The sequence below is a fragment of the Mus caroli genome, chromosome 15, assembly GCF_900094665.2.
Source record: "Mus caroli chromosome 15, CAROLI_EIJ_v1.1, whole genome shotgun sequence".
In the NCBI taxonomy this organism is placed as follows: domain Eukaryota; kingdom Metazoa; phylum Chordata; class Mammalia; order Rodentia; family Muridae; genus Mus; species Mus caroli.
The window spans coordinates 49,616,452-49,642,871 of record NC_034584.1 but is presented as its reverse complement, the minus strand read 5'-3'; the positions used below and the strand labels follow the sequence as shown (position 1 = coordinate 49,642,871).

The window sequence follows — 26,420 nt, the reverse complement described above, 5'->3', positions numbered from 1 at the left end:
GGAAGGAGGAGGAGGGGAAGGAGGAGGAGGGGAAGGAGGAGGAGGGGAAGGAGGAGGAGGGGAGGAGGGGGAGGAAAAGGAGGAAGAGGAAGAGAACCAGAGGAAGCACATGAAGTTGGGAGAGAAAACCAGTGGTGGATGCAGAGGAATTGGAGGATGGGGAGAAATTTGATCAAAATGCATTGTGTGAGTGTATAAAATTCTCAATAAAAAGTAAAATGTTAAAGAAAAATTGAAAATATATATTTTTTTCAGAAGAAGTTTTCATATGACAAAAACAGGCTGTAGCACATATGAAAGCAGTTTTAACAGGACTCCATTTAGTTCCTGCCTTCGATGTTGTCTAGGACCAGACAAGAAGGAGAAGCAACCTGGGTCAGAACAGTATTAAGAGCCTTCCATGCCTCAGATCCAACAGTGCTCAGGAGGAAAATATCCCTCATCCAACAGAGAGGGGCCTATTCAAAAGGAGAGCTGAGCCATGACATATTTTCCCAGAGGAAGACATTTCTAAACAAACAAAATTGCACTGTTCCCTAGAAGATTGGCAGGAAGTAATGCATTTCCACCCTGCTCTGTGCCCCAGGGGGAGGAGTGTGAAAACTCAGGAGCCTGTATCCAGTTCTCTGCTGACACTGAAAGACACTGTTGTAGACATGTCTGCACACTCCTGATTTATAGACACAACATGTTCTGTCTGGGAGGGAGCACAGTGAAATGGGGTTCTTACTCGGGAGCTTAACTGGGTGTGCAGTTAGTGAGAAAGATGCTCCTTAGTTACATGTTCTGTGCCTAGGCAGCAGGTTTAGGTGCGGCCATACCGGATTCCTATGTTTAGAGCAAAGCTTATGTGTTGTTCAGTATTCCATTCCTAACAGTGTTCTAGTGCACAGAGCAGCCATTGACAGATCATGGTTCCAGGGGTTCTTTGCACAGGTCCAGCAAGTGATTTAATTGATGCTACAATGAGTCTGGCAATGTAGAGGATAGAAGGAAATGCTAATGTCATTCATTCTTAGTGTTCTTCATATTTTTCATAGTGTGGGCAGTCAGTTAGATGTGTTGTACAAGCTAAGAAAGTACTCAGTGACTGAGCTACATCACCAGCCCTTCTTCATACTCTCCGATCTGGACTCATCTAACTTGGGAAGACAAAATTCCACTTCACTACATTCTTGGGGGACAGTTTCTTTGAAGCAGACCTGCACCCATGTGTGGCTGGTTTCTACCTGTATGGATCTTGGGAGGAAATCTGAAAGGAGGCAGGGGAGGAAGGGAAACAGGACAGATGAGGCAGGCAGAAAAGTGGGTCATCTTAAGTCGGTCTGTGTGAACCCATCGGGAGCGCAGGCTGATGTTGTACAGAGCATGTTGGTTCACTAAGGCTCAGGGACTGACATGCCATTTTCTAGGATAACTTTCAAGGGAAATGAACAACGTTTGGCTGTGAGATGGAGCCCATTTCCCAGGTAAAGTGGATCTGGTCAGCGCACCAATGGCACCCAAGGCAATAGAGCTTCTCTCTCACTTGAGCCAAAGGCTGAGATGTGATCACAGTGGATCTTGTTCTGACATTTTCTTTTATGGACTAAAACATTTGAAGAAATGAACAATTGAATGTTGGTTTTTAAGGCTCCTGTGAGTTTCTGATTTCCATTACACATCCCTTAAAATTTACATATAAAATGGAAGAATGTTAGCCTTAACTTCATAGGAGGAAAAAAGTCAAAGCCATCTTCTTCAAATGTCTTCTTAATCCTAAATATAAAATCACAACCATGCGGGGGGGAGAATCCAAGACAAGGTTTCTCTGTGTAGCCATGGCTGTCCTGGAACTTGCTCTGTAGACCAGGCTGGCCTCAAACCAGACCTGCCTCTGCCTTTGAAGTGCTGGGATTAAAGGTGTGCATGACCACTACCCACCTGATTTCATTTTTTTTTTAAATTTGAGGGACTTAAAGAGGACAGGAACTCCACAGGAAGACCAACAAAGTCAGCTAACCCTTGGAGGATCTCAGAAACCGAAATCAAAGATCGAGCATGGACTGGACCTAGGTCCCAGGCACATATGTAGCTGATGTGCAGCTTGGTCTTCATGCAGGTCCTCAACACCTGGAGTAGGGCTGTCCCTGAACCTGTTGCCTGCCTGTGGATCCTGTTTCCCTAACTGGGCCTCCTTGTCTGGCCTCAGTGGGAAAGGATGTGTCTAGTCTTTCAGTAAATGATGCATGGGATGAGAGCAGGGTGACACCTGCGGAGGGGCTTCCCCTTCTCAGAGGAGAAGGGGAGGTAGAATGAGGGGAGGAGCTATGAAGGGGATCTGGGGAGAGAGGAGGCTGATATTTTGATGTAAAGTGAATAAATAAAAAAATTAGAGCCATCACCCATGACTTCATTACTGTAAGCCACAAGTTTCCAAGTTGCCACACATTTAGAGATACTTGCATGGATATGATATGCTAGGCATTCTGTGGTGTCTAGACTGGCAATGGAGAGAATAAGTTCAAAGTTTTGTGAATTCTCAGACAGTGAAGTGATAGCAACCTCTATGCTAATACACAAGAGAATTCTGAGGGGACACACAGGACAAGCACCTAACCCAGGCTGGGGACACAGGGTAACTTTTACAGAAGAGCAAACATCTAGGTCACCACACTCAAGATAGTTGAACTGCTGTGGTTTGAATGTGCCCCACAAAACACATGTGTTGGAAACCTAATTCTCTTTGCAGCCTTCTTCAGAGGCAGGACCTAGGAGGGCTACTTAGGCCATGAGAGCTCTGCCCCTGTGAATGACAAACACACTCATCATGGAAGGACCTTGTTGTAACACCTTTCTTGCTCCCTCTCGCTCCCTGGTCAATGGCTTCGGCCACATTCTGCCTGAGATGAAAAGGCCTCCTGAAATGTGATTCCCTAGATCTTAGACTCCCCACACTCAAGATTCCAATCTACCTGCTCTTACAAATCATCTAGCCTTAAGTACTTTGTTACAGTACCTTCAAAATCAACAGATGCACTCAGCCTAACAGTTTCCCTCACCAGGTGCCACTGTATTCCCTGACACAGCCCACTCTGAGAAAATCTATTACCTCTTACTAGAGGAGGGCTTGAGACTGCTTACTCACCTCTCTATCTCAAAACAACAAATTTGGTGAAATGAGACATTTGGGGAAACTATATACTTTATACGATGTATTTTTTAATGTGCATAAAGTCAGCCACCCTTAAACAGATATGCTTGTTGACATGAATAGCTTCAGGCATTTTTACCTTTTTGATATTCCTACCTCCAGATACTAATACATACCCACAGCCCACATTAAAATAATTCTTGCTAATAAAAAGTTAAAAGGATTTTTATAATTTATTTAAGAAGTATTTGCCTATGAGCAAATTACTAAGTTGTGATTTGTTGTGGTTCTCAGCAACACAAAATCTAACTTAAATTTTACTTTGAGTATTACTAATACTCTAATGAACACTAAATTCACTTCTGCACAAAAATGCAAACCATATTTAATGGTGACTTCATTGGATACTTATTAACTCCCATTTATATTTTTCTTTTGCATTAGATCAAATATAGACGCCATGGCTAGTGTAGCAGCTGGCCACCAGAAATCAGGTTGCCGATTGCCACAAAGGATTACCTTGTAACTACCACATAAAAGTGCCAAGCAGCCAAAAGCTACAGGCTATGTAAACACTGGCCTGGAGCAAAGATTAAAAATGAGTCCTTCTGCATAGTACCATGCTAGGTCTCATTGAGGAATTTTTAGTGACACACACACATGACGACTATGTGTGTACACCTAATATATGTATGTGCATTAATAAATGTATATGCATACACTAATATATTTAATGCAATTTAGAATATAAGGCTATAAATTTTTATTATCTCACACTTATAACTTCATAGGACTAAAACAACACCATATCAACAATACTGTATCAAAGAACCTAAATGGACATACAAAAGAGCTTGTATAATAGACTATTTGATTCCAAACCCCAGATGGTATAGAATCATTAAGGTAGATTATTTTTTAAGAATTCTTTTAAGAATATCTAAGGTTAAAGTGCAGGATCTGTGTATTAAAAACAACAAAGCAGACAAACAAAAACAATCTGAGGACTGAGGTGGTAGAACCACCTGTTTACCAAAATTGAAACGTCTGCCCCTGCCCTGAATGACAACATCCCAAGAGGAGGCAAAGTAGAGATCCAAGAGAACCTAAGAGCAGGAAGCTGAACACCGCAGAAGCCCCTCCCTTCCCAGATGAGGCAAGTAAAGGTCTAAGATGTTAGAGGCACACTTTATGAATGGTCGTTCCCTACTTTACTGAGAAAGTAACCCCAAATTGGATGCCTGCCCGCAAAGTACAGGGGTGTGACATCTTCATTATTAGAGTCCTGCTACTTAAGTGTCTTCTTGGAAGATTTTCTCAATCATGAAACTCCACAGCTATCTTTACTTTCATAATTTTGTGGAAGTAACAAGTGCAGGGTTGGAGCCAGAGAGATGAGCTAAACTCCTGGCTCCGGAGCTGCTTCGTTCTGATCTTTGCTTATTTTCTCCAACTTTCAGACCTTCAAGTTCTCTGTCTGGAAAGATGGGGTGCCATTGCCTAGTATTCATGAATATCCTAGAATTAAAGATGAGAAGACAGACATCTGTACATATTACATGCTTTATGCAATAGTTCATCGATTATTTTAAATAAACAGCCAGGCTCTAATTGCATAATGCATCTTCCCTGTAGCTGACTGTGCAAATGTTTTTCTGAAATTTTATTAAAAAAAAATCTAGAGTTGGACCCACAAAGAAGAAAATCCAATCATTCTGGCTACCAGTTTTGTGGTAATAGCTTACGCTGCCTTTTCTGAGGAAGAAAGATACCCATGGGGCTCATTCTCATGACTCTAGTACTGCACAAAGTGTTTTTTAGATGACTCTTTCATTACTATCTAATATTCATGACAGGAATAAAATCTATCCAAGTAGTTGACTCAAGTTCAATTTCCCAAGTACATTTTTAAGACCAAATCATTTCTGCTGAACCAGAACTTTCCACACAATATGGTCTTTGTGTGCATCAAAACCTCACAACTAAGAAGCACACACCAAGCATTCTTTCACGGTAGGATCCACATGGTTTTTAAAAAAAATTCTTACACTTGTTTGACTTTTTCTATTTCTTCACCATCTTCCCAGAAATGTTATTTCACTAAACACAGGCATTACAAAAGCCCTGACTCATTAGGCTGGTATCAAAAACAGTGGATGCCAATAATGTATCTTAAGATTATATCATTGGAAATGGTTCATATGAGTGAATCTCCACAACATTCCATACAGGGCAATGTTATGTCCCTGACTGACAGATGACGAAGGAGTGTCTTGGCTACGTAAAGTTGCTGGGCCCACATTACACATTCTGGATTTAAACCTGGACCTGGTTAGCAGTGAGGTGTGTACCCTTCCCCACATGAACAGGATCCAAGTGCATAGCCGTCTTCGTGACAGTTCATCTCTTACAAAGAAGTAAGGCCAGTGACTGCTACCCATGGGGATGATGGAACCATTGAGGAAATGAGGATTCCAACATAGGTTTGCCCTCAATTCAAAAATGAACACACTCTCCACATGGAAGAACTGAGGTATGTTTACTCATAATTTGTGTATCTTCTTTTGGTAAATCTAAGTCAGAAGAGAGGCTTCTTTTAGTAAATCTAAGTCAGAAATTTTAATTCTAAAATTTTCCTTTGGGTACTTGCCAGAAAATTGATCTTGGAGGAAACAGTACTCAGCAGTATAAAGAAGCTGTCTTTCTTTCTTTTTCTTTTTCTTTTTTTCTTTTTTCTGGTATTTTTAATTCGTTTACTACCTATATGATCTCTATTTATCTATCTCTCATTTATCAATAATCTATCCCCTACACACACACTCTATCTATCTAACTATATCATATGTTAATATATTGAGCTCTCTAGCAATAATCTGTCTATAACTTCTATCATTTATTTTCTCCATATATAAACTATCTCTCTATCCCTGATTTGTCTCTATCTATCTGTCTATCGATCGATCGATCCATCTATCTATGTATCTATCTTTCTACCTACCTACTACCTACTTACCTTGCATACCTACTCTATCTGATTTCCCTTAGGGCCATATGAATGTTAGGGTGGAGACTAGCATACATCAGAGACGTTTGAAGATCACAAGAAAGGCCCTGTACTCAGATACTAAGAAAAAAGAAAGTAAGTAGGAGGGGGTGGGACAGGAGGGGGAAGATTTATAGGAAAAAGAAGGAAAAGCACAGAATGTTTTAGTTGGACTGACTTAGAGTGAAACCTGGATGCCGGACTGAATTAGCTTGAACCATCACTTTCAACATGCCGGTCTGTTGGCTTCCAAGGACAAGGTGGAAACTTACTCTGGGAAGTCTAGCTAGACTTACTTATGGCCTCGAGCCCAGTGTCAAATAAGATTTGTATCCAAGAGTCCAAGATCCCCCTTGGGAAAAGCCAGAATAAGCTAGAAATATTAGAAGAGGTTATATCTTCTCTTTTTTATTATTTCTCAAAATCTCCTACCCTCTTGGTAAATTCAGTGGTAACATTGGCACCAGACTCATCAAAAGAGGTCACCCTTTTCCTAAGGTAACCACGAGGTGATAGTATGAGGTTTGGGCTGTAAGACTTTGCTGTCAATAAGAGAAGGCAGAGAATTGAAAAATGTTTGAAAGGGGCTTTTCGATTTCTTTGGTTGAGAATCCCACCATTCTCTTAGCTCTGTGTCATGGTTATTGCCACAATTAAGCAGAATAGGCTTAATTGTGAAGTGTTTGCTCTCAGTATTCTCTAAGCAGTCCTGAATCTACCACTGCCTACAGAGAGACCAGGATGGAATATGCCACCTAAGATGGTTCTCAACCTGTGTCTAATTACTTCTATCAAAACCTGATCCTGCTAAGTGATTCTTTTAGACCTTTATCTCCCCCCACACACCCCAGCCTTCAGCTCATCTGACTAAATAGATCAGAGTCCTCTAAGTGACTACTCTTCTTTAACCAGACCTTCCTCCTTCCTCCTCAATGGTCTCTAAAAGAATCATTGTTCTCCCTGCCAAGGAGAATAGGCATAAGAGCCTATCCTGATTTTTTTCCTCCTCTAGGCAGTTTACAGATAGCTTTCTTTATTAACTGAAACTATGCTTGCTTTCATAATCTTCCCTGCAGATTCTATAATGGGAAAATTTTCAAGCTAGTGTGGTAAATGGCATGGTGCAGGTGCTCAGTTATGATATGTCTGACTGAGAAAAATATGTGTTGTTCTTCCTTCTAGCAAAGCAGCTACATCACAGTTCCATGGCACTGCGATGTTATTTCGTGGGAATAGTATTTCCTTAATTTGTATGCCAGACGGTACTGTCTTCAGATAACTTTTCTAAGGCAATAATCACCCAGTCTTCTTTAAAAGCCATGTGGTTTCATACCGAGTGAATGCCCCTGACAATCAGATTTACAAAAGAACTCCATTCCCATCCAAGCATATTTCATAATGAGCATCAGACACATCCTCAGAGCTTTCCTTCTAAATGGAGGGAGAGAGGAAAATGAAAGCCAAGCATCAATATCTTATCACTTTATGATAGCTCTCAAGTTTTATTAGTAAAGATGAACATATGTGGATAGAAAAGTATTTCTTTAAAAAAATCTGCTTTCATATATGGATTTTAAGAAAAATGATTCTAAAACCAAAGGATTCAAACACTAACCTAACAGGGTTGGGTCAGAGTTCTTTGCCAAAACTGGGCTCTATGCATAGATAAATCAAATAAACTCACTCAACCAAATCTCCAGACTTGCTGTTTTCGGGGCTTTGGAAACCATGAAGGAATCTAGGTGTGTAACCACACAGGATCTTAGCCTATGTGCTTAGCCAAAACATATAAATACATCTAGATACTCCTCCCACATACATACAAGACATACATAAATCTAACTCTCAGGGAAGGCCATCTCAGAAGCACTAGTCTAAACATGTTCTAGAGTGAAACTTGGTCCATTTGGTAAACAGACACTGTGATGAGATTTTAAACAAATGTAAAGTTACTATTAAAAAGGTGGGATAAGAAGAGATTTCAAGTCCCATAGCTATGCATCCAGAAGAAAAAATTAATTTCTTTCTTTTCTTTTCTTTCTTTCTTTTTTGCAGTATTAGGAATTAAAACTATGGCTCCATCCATACTAGCTTAAAACTATCCAGACTGGCCTTGAGCTCAATTTGTAGCCCCAAAAGACCTTCTTCAATCCTGGAATTACAGGCTTGTGTCACCAGGTCTGGCCCTCCATTTCTATATTCTTGAGAAACATGATGGGAAGCTATAGCCTGGTCTAACAGAGTAGAGAAGTAAGTTTTCTAAGCAAGTGTTAGCCTCTTAAGGCATGTATCAACCCCCAGGGAATACTATTTGAATGCTGTGTTGATCTTCATTGGACAAGATGTAAGATCTTCATTGCCATTCGCTATGATTCAGGAGTTAAGAGAAATATGGAGTTCCTCACAAGTCTAAATCAGAGATAATTTAGTAAGATAGAGAATGAAGAGACAGACACATGCTGAGGTCACAAGACATGAGAAGTTAAGCTGGTACTGACCTGGAAGCTCCCTCCCACCCTATTGCCTAGCCTTCACAGTGGTAGAGAGTGCTGTGCCAGCTCTAGGGAAGAAAAGCCATCAATGGTCCTATCCAGCTGTGACCTCTGCAAGTTACAAGAAGGATCAGCCTGCCAATGCATATCCATTGGTGCAATAGCAGCATGAATATTATTAGGGTAGCCAACTATTTTCTGTTTGGATTTAAATCCACTCAACAGTATGGGATTTATGCCTGGTGTTGTAAATGAAGCTGAGGACCCATGGCTGGGTAGGCCATAGAACCTAGGAGAGAACCCACTACCGTTATTTTGCTAAATGTATCCAGTATTTTTATAAATATTATACCCATAGGTTAGTGCAGTTTCTTATTTCAGTAAATGCTGATTAATACAGATTCTCAACTGGTCAAAATGCAGAGTATAAATGAGTGTGGTGTTGAGGTGTCAACTGAACATCTCTATCATATCCTCCTTTCTCCAAGGCTCAGGGAACATCATGGAAGAAGGGAAAGAAGGTGCTTCATAGCCTCACCCAGAAGCTAATGTCTTAAAAGAAGAGCATGAAGAGGTGAATATGAAGAGGGCTTCCTTACAAACTGACAGAAGGATGTCATCTGTCTGTTCTCACAATATGCGGAGATTGTCAACATTAATCTTGTAAGAGACAAGAAGATTAGAAAAGATCAGAGGATGACAGTTCTGGCTGTTGACAAATTCAATAGAATTAAGATTAAAGAAAGAACTATCCGTGTGGACCATACGTCAAACTACCAGGCTCTTTGGGAATCAGAAGCTGTGGATGATATGACTAGAGGCTCCAGGGGAAGGACTGTGGTGCCAATACAACTCCATCAATTTCTCCTGAAGTCTCTGAAGATGAAGATGTCAAACTCACAAATAAAAAAGAGAGAGAAAAAGGAAAATGAGAAGATTGAACACAAGGTCCAAGCTGGCATGCCATCCTGCACTTTGTCCTTCAGAAGCAAGAGAGTAAAGGAAATGGATGGGCATTGCTCAAAGAAGCACAGCAGCAAGAACTCAGAGAGAGCACACAAGTCTGCAGGTGGAAAGGGGAAGAAGAGTCACCAGACTCTCCTGATGACAGGAGTCCCTGCCATGGTACAGCAGAGGACCCTGAGTGGGAGGCAAAGACAGAGAAACCCTCGCATGAGCACAAGTCCTCAAGTGGGAGGGAGGGAGAAGAGCTGAGCAGAGATAAGGATAGAGGGAGGAGCTCGGGTACTCATTCCAGCAGGCAGAGTGAGCATTCTGAAAGGTGGAGTCACAGAAGTAGAAGTAGGGGTCCAGATAAGTCCTATAGGCAGAAAAGGCATAGTCACTCTTGGGAGCTAGAGTCCTTCCACACCAGTGACTGTAGACATAACTTAAGCCTGTTCCAGTTGCCCAGTTCTTTGAAAAATAATTTTGTTACATAAATATCAAAAGGGGGGGTGGAATGACCAGAGGTTGGAAAAGACTGTTGTAAAATGTTTTCTAGACATGCCGGGGCTGTGGTTCATATGAGCTCCCAGCAGCTATAGGCACACACATCGGACCTACATGTTATCACACCAGTCAAAAGTCCAGCGTGTTGGTTGGAGGAACTTACAAAGCCCTACCCCAACCTGAGGGATGCTGGGGAAGAGACAGATTTCTTTAGGGATATGGCCTCTGATGGGTTGTCCATCATCCAGTGAATAGTCCTATACACATGCATACACAGATCTCATTAACTGAGCTCAGTAGATTAAAACAAGAGCAAGTTGGGAGGGAAAGTTGGTGATGGAGATCTGGGAGGAGCTGAAGAGGTGAAATGGTAAAATATGATCAAAATATATTGAATACATATGTGAAATTATCAAAGAATAAATAAAAATAATTTTAAAAGGAAGATAGCGTCTCTTTCATTTGAAAATGTACTATTTTTTTATTTAGGTCAATTTTTTATTTTTCTAGGTAAACCTGACTGCATTTTACGATGAACTTGTATATGTATGCATTATGCAGGCATATAGGCACACATACACGTATGTTTACACATGCTGATTTATGATCTTTAGCCACACACTGTTCTAAAGTTGCCCCACTGTTCCTGTTCTTTACAAAAACAGTTCTTCCTGTTTGAAATGGCTTTCCTCTTCTCATCTCCTCTGTCTTCCAATCAAGAAGCAGCTTCGAGGGCACCTCCTTGGGGAATCCGTCCCAGACCCTCTAAGCCTGGCTTGATTCCCACTCTTTGTTCTACCAGAACTCTGATCCCACTATAACATGTGGTAAAGTTTTAAAAATTGAATTTCTCCCAGTAGATCAAAACCCTCCAAGCCTGGCTTGGTGGAAACTTGTCAATGAAACAAATGTCATATTTCAGCTTGATGAATTTTATACTTTATTTTGGTGCTTTCTATTTGAACCAATAAGAAGGACAAATAACTGAGATATACTAAACCAATGGAGATGCCTTTATAAACCATACTACTTGGATTTCCATCTGTGTGGTTGTTACTTTCTTTTAGGTCTGTACTTCAAGGATCTGAAAGAACTTAGAAAAACCTACTAAGCCAATAGATGCAATTGAGTACAAATAACAATCAGGCTTGGGAGCATTCAGACCAAGGTGCTACCAGCTGGGGTAAGTCTAATGAAAACAAAAACAGACGGAGAAGAAATGGCTGAAGGGAAACAGATGCATATTAGAAGTTAGACTGGCAGAAGAAAAGTACAAACCCTAATTTGGTGTCCATCTATAAAAACCTGTCTGCAGCAAACTGACTAGGCAGGAAGTCTACCTTGCTAAAGTCCAACATTTAGCAAGTTCTTACCCTCTGGCCTGGTGAGCCATCACGGCCTGGTGAACCAACACCTCCAGGGACACCCTAGGGAGGACAAGAAGAGGAAAGAGTCAGCTTTACGGAAACAGCTCACCTCTCTCCTAGACCAGACCACAACTTCCAAGCAAAGCCAGTGGCATAAAGGGAACCCCCTGGGACACAGGACTGAGACCCAGAAGTTACTACTGAGAAATAGATGTCCCCACCCTCAATCAGTCTGGCTTTCAGAAGGGTGGATGAATACAGGAAAATGTCATTACTATAGACACCCTGCCAAGGTCATAGCTGATGTCAGAAGCTTCATGTTTCTAACCCTGGCAAAAGATTAGCAGCAAAAGTAATACCTGTGGACCAGGAAGACCAGCATCTCCTTTATCTCCTTTATCACCCGGCATTCCCTGAGTATCCAAAAGTATACTGAGTTAGATTCGCAAGTTCTTGGTCCCTAGACTCAGCCCGACACTGTTACCAGAGTATTTTCAACAGTAAACTGACTTTACACTATCAGCCACATGTCTCATTTCACTTCTCACATATGCTACACCATCTATGTAAACATTCCTGCAGAACTGAATGTTCATGTACAGTAACAATTCCAATCCATAGTGTGCAGATGACCAAGCTGATAATGCTAACATGTGGCAGAGGCGAGGGGGGGGGGCAGGGGAGTGGAATACTTCAAATACTTCAATGTTATTTATGGCTTCTTTGAAATCATATATATTTCAGTGAATTAAATTAAATTTCTTTTCAAAGATATTAAGTATTTCAAAATAACCACTTAATGCCCACAATCTAAACTCGTTGAACTATATTCTGTTGACAGTAGAAATAAGGAATTGTATGATATCTTTTAATAGTCTACATTCACAATGGATACACATCCATAGTGAACTGGTTTAACAGTTGTTACCTTCTAGATTTTCAAAGTATAGTCAAGGGCTGGGGAGGGTAAGTTAGTGCCCCCCACTAAGGAAGACTATCTGAGTTTGATCCCCAGGACCAATATTAAAAACAAAAATCTGAATATGGTATCCTATGCTTGTAATCCTAACATTGGGGTGGGGCACTGGGCACAGGTGACTCCCTGGGGCTCCCTGGCCAGGTAGCCTAGTGTATTCATCAAGTTTTAAGCCAATGAAGGCACTGTCCCACAAAACCAAGGTAGGTGACTCCTAGGGAGGACACCCAAAAATGATCTCCTGCTTCTACTTACGTACACACACCTGCATTCAATACACCCACAGAAACATGTATCCATGTGCACAGTGCGTGAGTGCATGCTCACACTCATGCCACACACATACACACCACACAAACACACACAGAAATAACAATTTTACAAAAGAACTTAGACAACCAAGCAAAGGCTATCCACCTTGACCTACCATCCCCAGGTTCAATATTGTGCAAATGCTTATCCCCTACCTATTGTGCCTGTTTTTTGAAAGACCACCATTACTGAACAAGTCATTGACTGTGGCGCTGATGAATAGTCAGTCCTTGTGATTTTTCAAGTGGACTGAGACTCATTGGTAAGACACAGAATATAAGAGTTCATTCTTCATGTCCTCATGGAAAACAGATAACAATAAAGCCCAGGGGAACATGTGCACACAACTCACAGGCATGCCTTGAATGGACAGACCACTAGGTCCTTGGGGTCCAGGGGGGCCCTGGGGTCCTGCAGGACCTGTTTCTCCCCGAGGTCCCTCTGGTCCCTAGAAGGCAAGAGAGAAAAATTACTCTAGAAGTTAGGTCCTCTAGTACCCAAAAGACATTCCTGTATACAACACTCATTTCCTGATCAACTTCTAAAGATATGAAATGCTCAGAGGGTAGCAAGACACAAAGCTTCAAATAATTTACCTCCTGGGGAAAATGTCATCAGTAAGCTACAAGAATAAACACACCAGGGTTTCATCAACTTTATTTATTTTATTTCTGCATGGAAGAGTGCTGTGCCAATTATGTGAGAAAGTGGTCCACCCACAACTGCCTAACACTTCCCAAAGGAGAATGCACTGCGGGACCACCCTCCTGGTCCAGGAAGGAAACTGGATAAGCAGCCCTTTCTCCTTCTCCCCGTTGTCCTTTTCCACCCCAAGGGTGCCTTAGCCTCTTTCTGAGAATGTTACACCAAGCACGTTTTCTCCCTGGCCTCCCTGCAGAACCATAGTGTAGTTCTGCAGCCACCAAGAAGCCCGAACTCAATCTTCCCTTTTTCCCAGGGTCAAGAATCAGTAGCTCCCATCTGTTTATGCTTTAAACAACTCAACAAGGAGCCTTCGACTCAGAATATCTATTCATGACCAAGTTCTTCTTCCCTGTCAAATTTGGTGTCCACAGCAAAGGCTATTGCTTTATTAAATTAAGATCTCCTGTGCCTGGCTAATATCCTACTCTAGTGAACATGCTACAGCTGTGCATATTAATGCAGTACCACATGGTACCACTTCTGCATGAATGCATGTGTGATATATTAATCGGTGGTAAGAACATCTAGTGCCACAAACGTGTGTGTGTGTGTAAAACATTAAGACTCCTTCCTTCTAGCTTCTTTGAAATAGACTATGTTACTGTTGCCTATGGAACCTACTATACAGTGGACCATTAGAAGAAATTTCCCCTATAACTTCATACATAATGGCCAATTTTGCCTCATTCTTCATGAGCCTTGAGTAACCAGTTTTGCTCATAATTTTCACAAATTTTTAGATTCCACATATACATAAAGTCACTTGTGATTTTCTCTGCCTGGTTTATTTGCACATTGTATAAGGTCCATCTTCATGGTCACAAATGACCAAATTTGACATTCTTACCCAGGTTAATAGTATTCCATCCGGTGCAGGCATCACCTTTTCTTACCAATTCATCGTTTGATGGGTAGTTGGGCTGTTTCTGTGATTATCTATATATAGTGAGATCTCTTCAAAATACTGATTTCTTTTGTACGTATAATTTGGGTGTATACTTTGTAAATTATCTCAAATAAAAAAGCAAGTAGACTAGAGGAGACCAGTGACCATTGCTTTGTGATCCAAATTCTTATCATCTAATTGGTGCAATGAAATGAGCAGGCTCTGAGACTTTCCCTAAGGAAGGTATAGTTTATCTGTTCTCATACTATCCACAAAGATGGCAAGGTGACACCTCTGGGCCACATTTGAACAACTCTGTTGTCCAAATCTACTGCATACCTGTACCCTTTGTTTGCCAAAACTGCCAAACAGAAATAACCATACTACAGCAACCCTTTGGGAATAAGTAGTCAGAGAAAATGAGTTACTTTAGGGTCACCAAATATCTGAATTAATTCATATTCATCATGAGAACCACTGCCCACTGAGACCATTGGAAAAATAATGGAGTTCTGCTAAGTGAGGCCCTGAGAGGCAGAATCCAGGAAACACAGGAGCTCCTGGGCTCCATGGGTGACCCAGAGAAAAGGCCAGACTCAACCCTGGCCTTTCTTACAGCGTGAGATGGAGTCAGGTAAGGAACAGCAAGCCCATCCAGAAAATGATACAGATCAAATCACAATGGATACATCCCATGCCGTTGGATTAGATAACACATGATTATCTTCAGCTTGTCCTGTCGTGCATCATCTGTTTCCAATTGTAAAGTAAAACTCTTTTTTTAGTGTAATGCTCTCTGCTTTATGAACACGTATTATGTAAGTCTAATGCATCCAAAGTACTGAATCAGTAAGACAGATGATGTGGAAAAGGTGAAGAGTAATGTCACAAGACTGAGATGGAGAATCAAGTGAGAAAGGCTCTTGATGGCTGGAGAGATGGCTTGGGGGTTAAGAGCACTGGCTGCTCTTCCTGAGGACCTGCTTCACAGGCACTGCACATACAAGTGGTGTACAGACATACATTCAAAACACCCATACACATAAAACGAATCTTTATGAAAGGAAGGGCCATGAATATCATGCCAACAATAGCCAGACTATGGTCCATGACTGTACATTTGAAACAAGCATAAATACAGCATAGACTCTCAGGAAATTAATCTGAAAGCAGATGTGTAGAATCTATCAGAAAAGCAAGGCACTGGAGATAGGAGATCAGTTAAAGATTTTCCAGAATCCAAAGGGAAGGAAGGGGATGAGGCCTGAAGTCAATTAGGAACTGGGCTTCTGCCAGTCCTTAGGATGCCTTTGTGCAAAGGAGAGAAATATGTGTTTTGATGTGGGTTGGCATAGCCTGGTCATTTTGGCTGGCCGATGCCTCTGCAGTGCACGACCCGGAGCATTATACTTGGTGGCATTGGTACTGAGTATAGAAAGCAAAGCTAGGCATATGATTATATATAGTGCAAAATAGGAGAAGAAATCTAAACTGTAGGAAATTCCCTTAAAAGGACTGGGGCTAAATGGTAACTGCATGATTCTGCTTAAGACACATTTCTGTTACAGATGAAAAAATGAGAAGCATGTACCTATGAGAGCTACCTTGCAGACAAAGCCACAAGGAACACCAGCATTCTTGTCTGTCCCAAAAGTCTTTCACTTGACTGAGTTATTAACTACTTGTTTGGGTTAAAAAACACATCTTCACTATAAGTAAATTATTGTTAGACCTGAGTGTTGCAAACACGTAAGATGCTGTAAGTCACAAGAGTAAATAAAGTCACATTGAACTCCAACTTGTGCCTACTTGAGACAAAGAGAGAGCATGTTACCTTCGGACCCTGTTCACCTTGTTGGCCTTTTGGTCCTCGGAGTCCTGGACCACCCTGGCAAACAGATGTTAAGTATTAGCTCAAAGACAAATCTCCAAACTGCATACTTTCTTCATCTTTCTTCATAATATGGGATTAGGTCATTGCTATTTTATATGAAGCCCACACATTGTGTACTAGTAAACGTTCATCGTGATCTTCAGCTGGAAACTCCCCACCCAGTTCTGGCCCTTCCTGTAGAGCATTTCAGAGCCTCAGGAAATCTCTGATTCAGGTCCTTTTAAGCCTGAAAAATACTTACAGTACTTGTTTATTTAGAGCTTATATACTGCTGGTTTTAGCCACATACAAAAAGAATAAAATACTCAATTGGAATAGAATTATGTGTTTTATACCAAAACTTCATAAAAGGCCGGTGAAAAAGCCACAATTCAATTCTATTTACTTACACAGAAATAAAAATAATTTAGTGTTTTTGAAACTACAATAATTTGTATTTCTTCCCAAAATGCTCTGGCATATTGATGTAACAACTGTAATATCCTTAGTGGCAGTTGTCTTTATTCGACATATTTATGTACTATGAAATAAGTATGTGAATATATCCTTTTTGTATTTGTTCATGTTTGTAAACACACATCTAAATACATATGTGTGCATCCTCTGAATGTTTTAATGGAACAGTGCATTTAAATAAATATTTGTTAAAGCAAAATTTAGAAGTGAAAAAAATGGAAAAGCTTATTGTTAAAAATACTATATCACCTTAAAAATAATATGGTATAGATGATGTTACCCGATTTACTTAGGTTTTGCCCTTACTGAAGGTTGTATAGCAAAAACATGCTCTAGGATAAATGGGGAGGTGAGTGGTGTAAGCGCAGGCCATGAGACACTAGACAGTTTTCCTTCTGTTGTGCAAAAGGACTGAAGATCATTGAAAGTGAACTAATGCTCTCCCTATGTAATTCCAATTTCCATGAGGCATGCAGGTTGACTTGAAAATAAATCAACAGTATCAAGAGAACACATACAACATCTTACATGGAGTGGGCGGCAGGAGGATATGCCGGTCCTTCATGTGTAAGCACAGGCCCAGTGATGGGACTCATACTGAAGACTAACCACGGTGGCATAAAGGGAGGATTATGTGCATAAAGCAATGGGAGGCAGATGGCATGCTAGGAAGAAGACCATCTTGTAGATGTGTCAAAGTTTAATTTAGGATTAAGTATGTGACAGCCCTTTAGTCCAGTAGGCAGCACACCTTAGACCCAAGAGGAATGGTGTTAATGCTCTCGAAGAACATTCAAGGCTGAGCTATCAGGACTTACTGGGGGGCCAGCTGGTCCTAGAGCCACTTCATTGGTTTCTGAGCAAGAGCAGGATCGTGGAAGGTCTGGGCAGGACTCTTCATCTCGCTGAGGAGAAAAACAAAACAAAACAAAAATGTAATTGTTAACAAGACAGACTACATAAGCTTTACTGACTTTAAGAAAATACTTTAGGAGATGTTTTAAGATTTTAGATGAACATGATGGTATCAGATTCCCAAGTACAAGATCTCTTCTGAAGGAGACAGCGTGGCTGCATATGGAACATCAATTATCGCAGCTTTAGAGGGATTTGCTGAAACTAGCTTAAAATCCAAGTGAAGAAAGTCAGGAGAGAGGGGAGAGTGTTCTTGGTTTCTATTTAATTCATCTAGAACAGTAATGGTCTTTAAACTCAAGGTCCTAAGCACTTTCCTTGGGCTGCACTGTCTTTCTGTTTTAAGAGATAAAAGAAAACTTGTTGAAAGGCTCAGTCAAAACTACTGCATATGGATTAAACCAAAGAATTAAGACTGCTTAAACACATCTGTCTTGTGACAATTCTATCAGCTTCTGTTGCTGAAACCAAAAAAAACCACAATGGGTAGGGCTTCTTTTTCTCTTCTCTTGGGATTTTTACTGACATGAGATGTTAGAAAATGATTGGTAATGCTAGGCTGACTAAGTCCAAGGGAGTTTCCTGAATGCAGAGCGACGCAGAGTGCCTGGTAACAACTTTGTGCAATTGTTAAATATCCCATCTGGAACAGAGGCCAAAACGATCTCAGCACTGAGGTACGAAACTATAGGACTTCACAGAGCCCTTCAGTCCTCCTGAGTAGATGAAAAGGTCATTATGTAAGACCTCATGGGATAGTGAGGTTAGATAAAACATGGCCAGACAACAGATCACCAAGATGAAAGTAAGTGAGTCTCCGAAATATTCTAAACAAAACCCTCAAAATGGTTAAACAAATGACCTAGACTCCTTTCATGGCCTTTTCTTTCAATGGTGGGCAATAAGGAAAGATTTCAATTCATATCTCCTGCTGACACACCTCATTTGTTCTAATACTTGGTCAGCTAAATTAAAACATAAATTTAAGTATTCCTAAAGATTGCCCAAACGAATTTGGCACCAGGCATCCCTGTTTCAAGACCCAGCAGTGGGTTTGCTATTGTTGATGATCTGTCTTCGTGGGACATAATTTATAAGCCATTGGTGAATAAAGCAAGGAGAAAAGTAATTAAAGAGCCTGGATCCTTCCTAGAATTGATGACCACATTTTTGCTAGATACACCGTGAGATATTCTGTTTCCTTTTGCATTGCTCAACCTATCTACCCTTAAGTGCAACAGTCAGATCTCTTGTTTAACTTGGGACTGGTTTAGAAACTTATTTTGATGAAGACAGAATGAGTTATTTGCTTCATCAGACAGGCTCCCAGGAATTTACTGCCTGCAGTAAATGTTTTAATCTGGTTCTAAAATCAAAACCTCTAGACTTCATGAAGACTTGGCGATGCTCATTATGTGGGTTTAATTATTAAGGCATGCCAACATCCATGCACAGCAGAGCCTCCTCTTTCAGCTTGCTTTCTATGAGGATTCTAGGAGTTATGAATCTCCTTTTGTGTCTGTACATAGATATGTAGATACAACTTTAACAGAAAATAATAAGACATGCTTAGTTTTCTGGTGGTATCATATAGATTATGACTACAGTTCCAAATTTGTGTGGCATGGAAACCCGAGGCAATCTATTAAACTTGTATTGCTACTGTGAGTGTTTTAAAAATTCAATGAAAATACAGCAGCACTTGCCATCTGCTGAACTTCATGTGAATAACAAGCTCAAGATAGGTCAGAGCTTCATTCTGGGCATGGTGATGCTACCGTGTAATTCTGGAACTCGGCCTGTAGAGGCAGGAGGGTCAAAGCTCAAGGTCACCCTTGTTCTAGGTTCATCTCTGCTGCTGTCATAAAAACACTCTGGAAAACCCAATTTAGGAGAGGAAAGGGTCTGTTTCAGCTGACTTAGAAATCAGAGCAGGAACTTGACACAGAGGCCACGAAAGAACTCTGATCATTGGCTCATTCACCGGCTCCTGCTTAGCAATTGTTCTTAAACAATTAAGGCCTGGGGATATTACTGCCTAGAGTGAGCTGTGTTCTCCCACAATTAATAATCAAGACAGTGCCCTATACACATGCCCACAGGTTAAGCTAAAGAGGACAATCCCTCTCTCGTGTGACTCTAGGCTGTGTCAAATTGACAGTCAAAGCTAAATTGGACACTGGGCTAGACAGTTGGCTTGAGTTCAGTGTTGATGACATGATACTTTCTCACAGAACAAAACACACAAACAAAACCACTCTACAGTGTCCACAGCCTCTTTTGACAAATCTTTTTCATGTTCTATCTTTGCAGACCTAGGTTTCAGTAGTTGCTATGATGAAAAGCAAGACGATAGGGCAAATTGGTTTGTAAAAGGAAGTGAGGGCCAGGCATAGTCTGATCTCAAGATAGGGCAACACTGCCACACTCAATAGGCATACGCTTCTCAAACACAGCTACCATCTTTTCCTTTTGGTGCCTGCTATGGCTACTGTGTTGTTAGGATAAGCCAGAGGCTGACAGCTAAACACTTCATAAATGTGACTTTGAAGTATTTCCTTGGACCTGGGAAACTTTGGAAAGCAGGAGGCTCGGAGGCACCTGGAGTGTGTGGCAATAGTATCTGCGGTATACAGTGCAAACCACATGGGATTATACGTGATGGTCTCATTGGTTTCCTCTACTCTGTCTCTTTATTAAACCTTCCTGACTTTAATTATCATCATAAAAGGAACTTCTTATGGTATGAATACTGAGAAACTGGCTCTCAGTATTGCAAAGAAAAGAGAGATTTTACTGTTCGATAGAGGTGAAAGGGTTCTTACCAGACCAGGAAGTTCGCAGCATCTATCTTTACTGGCCCATGATGTAGAGCAAACGATATCAAACATTTGTAACTGGAACTGATTCAGAAAGATAATGATCATTCAGTAAGGACAATACAGATAAAGTGTGTTCATAGTTCTAATTATTTCACCAGAGATAAGATACCAATGTATTTTTAGCATAATATTCCAGTAAATTTAAAAATAAACCCAAACTAATTGTGTTCCTGAAACAAAGAATGATCACATATTCTGTCTATACTTGCTCCACATGCTGTCTAAATCCCCTTCCCATCATTTCTTCCCCTTCTCAGATACACCGACAAGAACCTTAGTTCTGGGGGCAAATTCCTCCTTAGAAGCCCCTTATACCTCCTCCCAAATGCCCCATGATCATAAAGCATTCTAGATGCCCTTCACAGATCACACCTCACCTACTACTCTGTTATCTGTATTATCACACCCTTCAGTTCTTCAAGGTCAAGAGAACCGCTCATCTCCGAGTCACTTAGCATAGCAGCTAACACATAATAAACACGCAGAAAGTCTGAGGAATAAACTTAGTTCATTCCTCTATGCCATCATTTTCACTGTAAGCAACATATTATATAGACTTTTCTGAGACAATAATAATAACAGAAAATAAAACAGTCCTGTGCTAGAAAAACTTATAAGGAATGTGAGACTCCTAAATAAATATTGTGCTCAATGAGGTGCTGGGAGAGATTCATAAGGAGTGCCATGGGTACATAAACTTTGTGTATTTCTATTTAACTTGTCACACTGTAAATACTTAGCCCTATTTCATTCACATATGTTGGTAATAACTCAAGACACGAGGTGAACTATACAGAAATATCTTTATAACATTAATGGGGGCTAACACTAACTTAAGCACTTCATTGTTTCTACTTATTTCTTTCTACATCATTTTGAAGTATTGAGGTATGGCATCAATAAAATAACTGGGAAGATAATAATGTTTTTGTTTTAATCTACAACTTTCCTCCAGCAAGTAATGCTTTCAATAAGGACCTTAAATATGTAGGCCAAAGAATGCTACTCATCCTTGGCCCCGAGCCCTCAGGGTGAAAGGACAGTGCTCTATTGAAAGAGGCTACCGGAAGTTCCAGGAGCATCACTAAAAAGCCACTTCTAACAGCAAGAAATAAAATCAGGTTTTCTTTTCTCATGCTCAAGAATAACTGTGTGCATTATTGGAATGTTTTACCAGTAAACAGAAAAACCTTGAGTTTTGAAAATAGACTCAAAACTTAGGATACCCAAGATATAAGATACAATTTGCTAAACGCATGAAACTCAAGAAGAATGAAGACCAAAATGTGGACACTGTGCCCCTTCTTAGAATTGGGAACAAAACACCCATGGAAGGAGTTACAGAGACAAAGTTTGGAGCTGTGATGAAAGGATGGACCATCTAGAGACTGCCGTATCCAGGGATCCATCCCATAATCAGCTTCTAAACTCGGACACCATTGCATACACTAGCAATATTTTGCTGAAAGGACCCAAATATATCTGTCTCTTGTGAGACGATGCAGGGGCCTAGCAAACACAGGAGTGGATGCCCACAGTCAGCTATTGGATGTATCACAGGGCTCCCAATGGAGAAGCTAGAGAAAGTACCCAAGGAGCTAAAGGGATCTGCAACCCTATAGTTGGAACAACATGATGAACTAACCAGTACCCCGGAGCTCTTGTCTCTAGCTGCATATGTATCGAAAGATGGCCTAGTCGGCCATCAATGGAAAGAGAGGCCCATTGGACTTGCAAACTTTATATGCCCCCAATATAGGGGAATGCCAGGGCCAAAAGAATGGGAATGGGTGGGTAGGAAAGTGGGGGGCGCTATGGGGGACTTTTGGGATAGCATTGGAAATGTAATTGAGGAAAATATGTAATAAAAAATATTAAAAATTAAAAAAAAAAGAAAATAGACTCATTATTCAAAACACCTTACTTTCTTGAAATTATCATAGCAATGTATTATTTACTAAAATGTCAGCAGAAAACATAGCTCACCACCACCACCCTTGGATATTTTAACATCCAGGCTACAAAGATAGATATTTAAGCCAAAACAGGGAAGCTATACAACAAAATAATGATCAATTAAAAAACTTAAAAATGAGAACATTTCCAAAAATGCACTATAGCAGACTTTTGTAAATATAAATAGCAAGAAAGAGTTCAAAAGATTGGAGGCCATGGAGCCAGGCTTCTGGGATAGGAATCCTGAGTCCAGCCTTCGTGAACTAAGTTATTTTGAAGAAATCAGTTCCTGTTTTGAACTCTCATTTTTCTCATCTGTGAAAGTATGTGCCAACATAGTTGGACACCCATTCTCTGAATGTATGAGGCTTTCTGACTGTTGAAATGATGCCAAAAACTTCTCTATCTGGATTTGCTGGGTGGGTTGTCTGTAAAGTCCAGACCCATTAAAGATGTCTAAAGTTTCTGTTGAATGTGTGTCAAAGGTCTATGCAAAACATAAATACATCTAGTGTCTAGACTTAGATTCCATCTTCAAAATCTCTCACTGTGTTTATTTGAATATTCCAAACTCTGTAGTTCCAAGTATTTCAGATAAGAGATACTCAATTCTATTACCTATTCTGTTTGCTGTGAAGACCAAATGAGTTTATATGGAGAGAGTACTAGAACAGTGTCTGAAACACACCGTCAATAAATAGTGACTATCCTTTCAGAGTTCGGTGCACAACTCTCTCACAATTTACTTCTAAAACTTATAAGCCAATAGTGTAGATTCAAAGCAGAAGTAAGAGTGGCACGGGAAGATACAGAATAGTTTTCTTCTAAATTTTATTACTTACTTTTAATGATTTGGAAAAAATCTTAACAAAAAGACAATATTAAACAACATGTTTCAAAACTCTGCTCTGTGCTGGCTATTATTCTAAGCACTTTATGTCTAACATATTTTTCTCAGATATCACCATGTACCACAGTGATGGTCAGATCCATTCTCTAATCCAGGTCTGTAGGACCTGAAACAGTTTAGTCTGAGTAACTGAAGACCATCATGAAAGTTCAATTCCAGCTGAGATTTGAACAGCCCAACCAATGTGTGGTCTAAACATGTGTGGTTTATTTAGTAATAAATGTGTCTTTGAGTTAATGCTTAAAATGAAGATATCCCGGGCTGATTTTATAATGTTACTCCACTTGGAAACATTTATTCAATGGGTCTTATTATGGATAACATCAGCGAGAGTCAGCTATGTCTGGAAGTCATTCATCCATTAAAAAACTTAGCATTCCTGGATAAAACCTTCATGTTAAAATATTTTAGTGAATGGAAAGATTTACTTAAAGCAAAAGCCCTTCACCACCTCTAGTATGCATCAAGCCTTCTTGAAGTTTCTCCAATAAACACTCAACACTCAGCCACCTATTGCTGCATAATGTCTACATATAAACTTTTGCCTAGCCCTCTGCCCTGTGGAGTGATTAAGATTTGTATGAGCTTAGTTTATCTACTGAAGGGATCAAACATCCACTAAATATTTGATGAAGCCAGTACTGTCATTTGAAGAATGCTACTATGTGGGATGACTTTTCTTTCATAACTTAGATGGGATCTGCAGATTTTTCTTTGAGGACACCAAATTAATTCATAGTTGTTTTGTATTTGTGATAGCTCAGATTCCTTAGCTGTCTTTAGGACTTCTTTCCCAAGGCACATTTCTACAGATGGATTTAAAAACAGCAATAGCGAAAAAAAAAGGCTTCTGGCTTTTACTCCGAAAGCAATGGCATACGTAGCTGTTCAACTTCCACAGGAGATAACATAAAGATGTTATATCAAAGCATTTTGTACATGAGTGTCTTGGAATTCAAAACAACATAGTTCAAAAGAAGGCATAGCTCAGGCAGTTAACACAAGAGACAGCCTCCTTCTACTTAACCAAAACATATAAAAGACAGATTTTTAAGACACAAGAAAGGACATGTAACCTTCCACTAAGTGTAAACTTAGTAATTTCTCTAACTGGAATCCTCAGTCAATTGCAAATGCTCATTTTTCATCACTGGACATTTTTGTCTGGGTGTAGCTCAAAAGGCAAGTCATTTGGGGTCAAATGTTAGCAAGAAAATAAGATTAAAATATTTTCAGCACTTGAGTCATTTTGATCTATGAATGGGAGTTTCAAAGTTCTCTTGGCTCCCCTTTCCACTCAGTACCGGATTTTCTCCTCCAACTTTTTTCTTAAATAATCTAAGTATATTCATGAATTTATACAAATCAAAAGCTTTCTGTATATAAGAAGATCCCATAGAGAGAGTTGCAGAGACCTAGGACACCTTCCATTTCTTACCAGGTATCCAACTTCTCGTTGACTTCATCAACAAAGCAAGAAGTACTTTGCCATGGTAGAGTTCCGAGCTAGGGCTTGCTTTTAAGTTATTAAATTTTAGGAAACACATGAGCATTCCGATTAAATTAAGAAAGGAAAGTTAACCATTATTGTGCCTCTTGGTAGAATAAATGCTTCTGTGTAGAAATATTTTGAGAGTAAGATATGACCACAGTTATTTGCAAGCTTGTAACTGAAATAGTGAGTCCTTGAAGCTGTGGAAGAAGAGATGGGCACATGGCCTCTGGATAAGACCTGTTGTCTTAAGATGGACAGAATCAGAGTCCAGCAGAAGCCAGCACACTGCAATGGAAGCCAGACAGTCCGGGGGTGGAGGGTGGGCTCAACTTCCTCATATTTTTTTTTTTGAAATGAGAGCTCTCATTAATTCAAAGCTAAGTTTTAGCATCAATTAAGTAAAGACAGTATGAATATCTCTTCTTATGGTTTTAGAATACTAAGTTGATATTTCACAGGAATACACATTTCATAGACCACAGCAGACATATGAATTAGCAACTGTTTTGATTTAAGGATTTAAAGAAGCAACACATAGAAAAATTCCTTTCAGAGGCCCTTGGTCTTGCGAAGATTATATGCTCAAGTACAGGGGAATGCCAGGACCAGGAAGTGGGAGTGGGTGGGTTGGAGAGCAGGCAGGGGGCAGGGTATAGAGGGGAGTTTTGGGATAGCATTTGAAATGTAAATGAAGAAAATATCTAATAAAAAATGAAATGTAAAAAAAAAAAAAGAAAAAAAATCCTTTCAAAAATTTATCACTTGTTTCTTAACATCAGGTTTTTTTTTTTTTTTTACTTCTTTATATATTTCAAGTATTAGCCCTCTATTGAAAGGGTAGTTGGTAAAAATCTTCTCACATTCTGTAGCCTGCCACTTTGTCCAAATAATGGTTTCCTTATAACTTATGATTTTATTTTGTTTTAATTTCTCTCTCTCTTGTGTGTGTGCATGTGTGTGTGTGTGTGTGTGTGTGCCTACATGCATGTTCAGGAGTGTACACTTATATGTGTTTCTTGAGTATTTGACTCTTTTTTTTCTGTTTGTTTTCTGGTTTGTCTTATCTGGTTTGGTTTTCTTTACTTATTTTATTTTTGATATTTTTGAATTTTAATGTGTAGGAGGAAGAGAGGGTGAGGTTATGGATGGGTAGAGAAGTAGGGGTGATCTCAGGGGAGGTTAGGATAGGGACAACTGTGATCAGAATATATGGTATGCAGGGAAGCCTGCGAGAAAGGTTACCACTTGGCTACTGAAGAGTCATCAGCTAGTCTACTGCTGAATTCTACACTAAAACCTTTACTCAGTGAATAGAATTATAGGTGGCTCCTATAATGTTGTTTCTTGGCATACTTCTCTTTTATTTCAATAGCAGGAGGCTGAGTAAATGCCAAGTGAATAAATGCCTCAGTGTTAGATTCCAAAGGTAGAAAAGGCACTTTAAGAAATGTAGTTCTGTTCCAGACGCTCAAGGCTTTTCTAGAATCATCAAGAAAGAGAGAGAGAGAGAGAGAGAGAGAGAGACAGAGAGAGAGAGAGACAGAGA

At 40.0% G+C, this 26,420-nt stretch overlaps 1 protein-coding gene across 3 annotated transcripts in view; it reads right to left on the bottom strand.

Annotated features, from left to right (window-relative positions):
* Col14a1 (collagen type XIV alpha 1 chain) overlaps positions 1-26,420 on the bottom strand; it is a 209,322-nt gene that overhangs the window by 35,868 nt on the left and 147,034 nt on the right. For all 3 annotated transcript variants that reach the window (XM_029469983.1, XM_021183602.2, XM_029469984.1), the window contains exons 35-40: positions 20,457-20,534; positions 17,535-17,621; positions 16,201-16,254; positions 13,128-13,223; positions 11,847-11,900; positions 11,494-11,547 (exon numbers count right to left, since the gene is read on the bottom strand). In XM_029469983.1, coding sequence (XP_029325843.1) covers positions 11,494-11,547; positions 11,847-11,900; positions 13,128-13,223; positions 16,201-16,254; positions 17,535-17,621; positions 20,457-20,534 — 423 coding nt within the window. The remainder of the gene's footprint in view (positions 1-11,493; positions 11,548-11,846; positions 11,901-13,127; positions 13,224-16,200; positions 16,255-17,534; positions 17,622-20,456; positions 20,535-26,420) is intronic.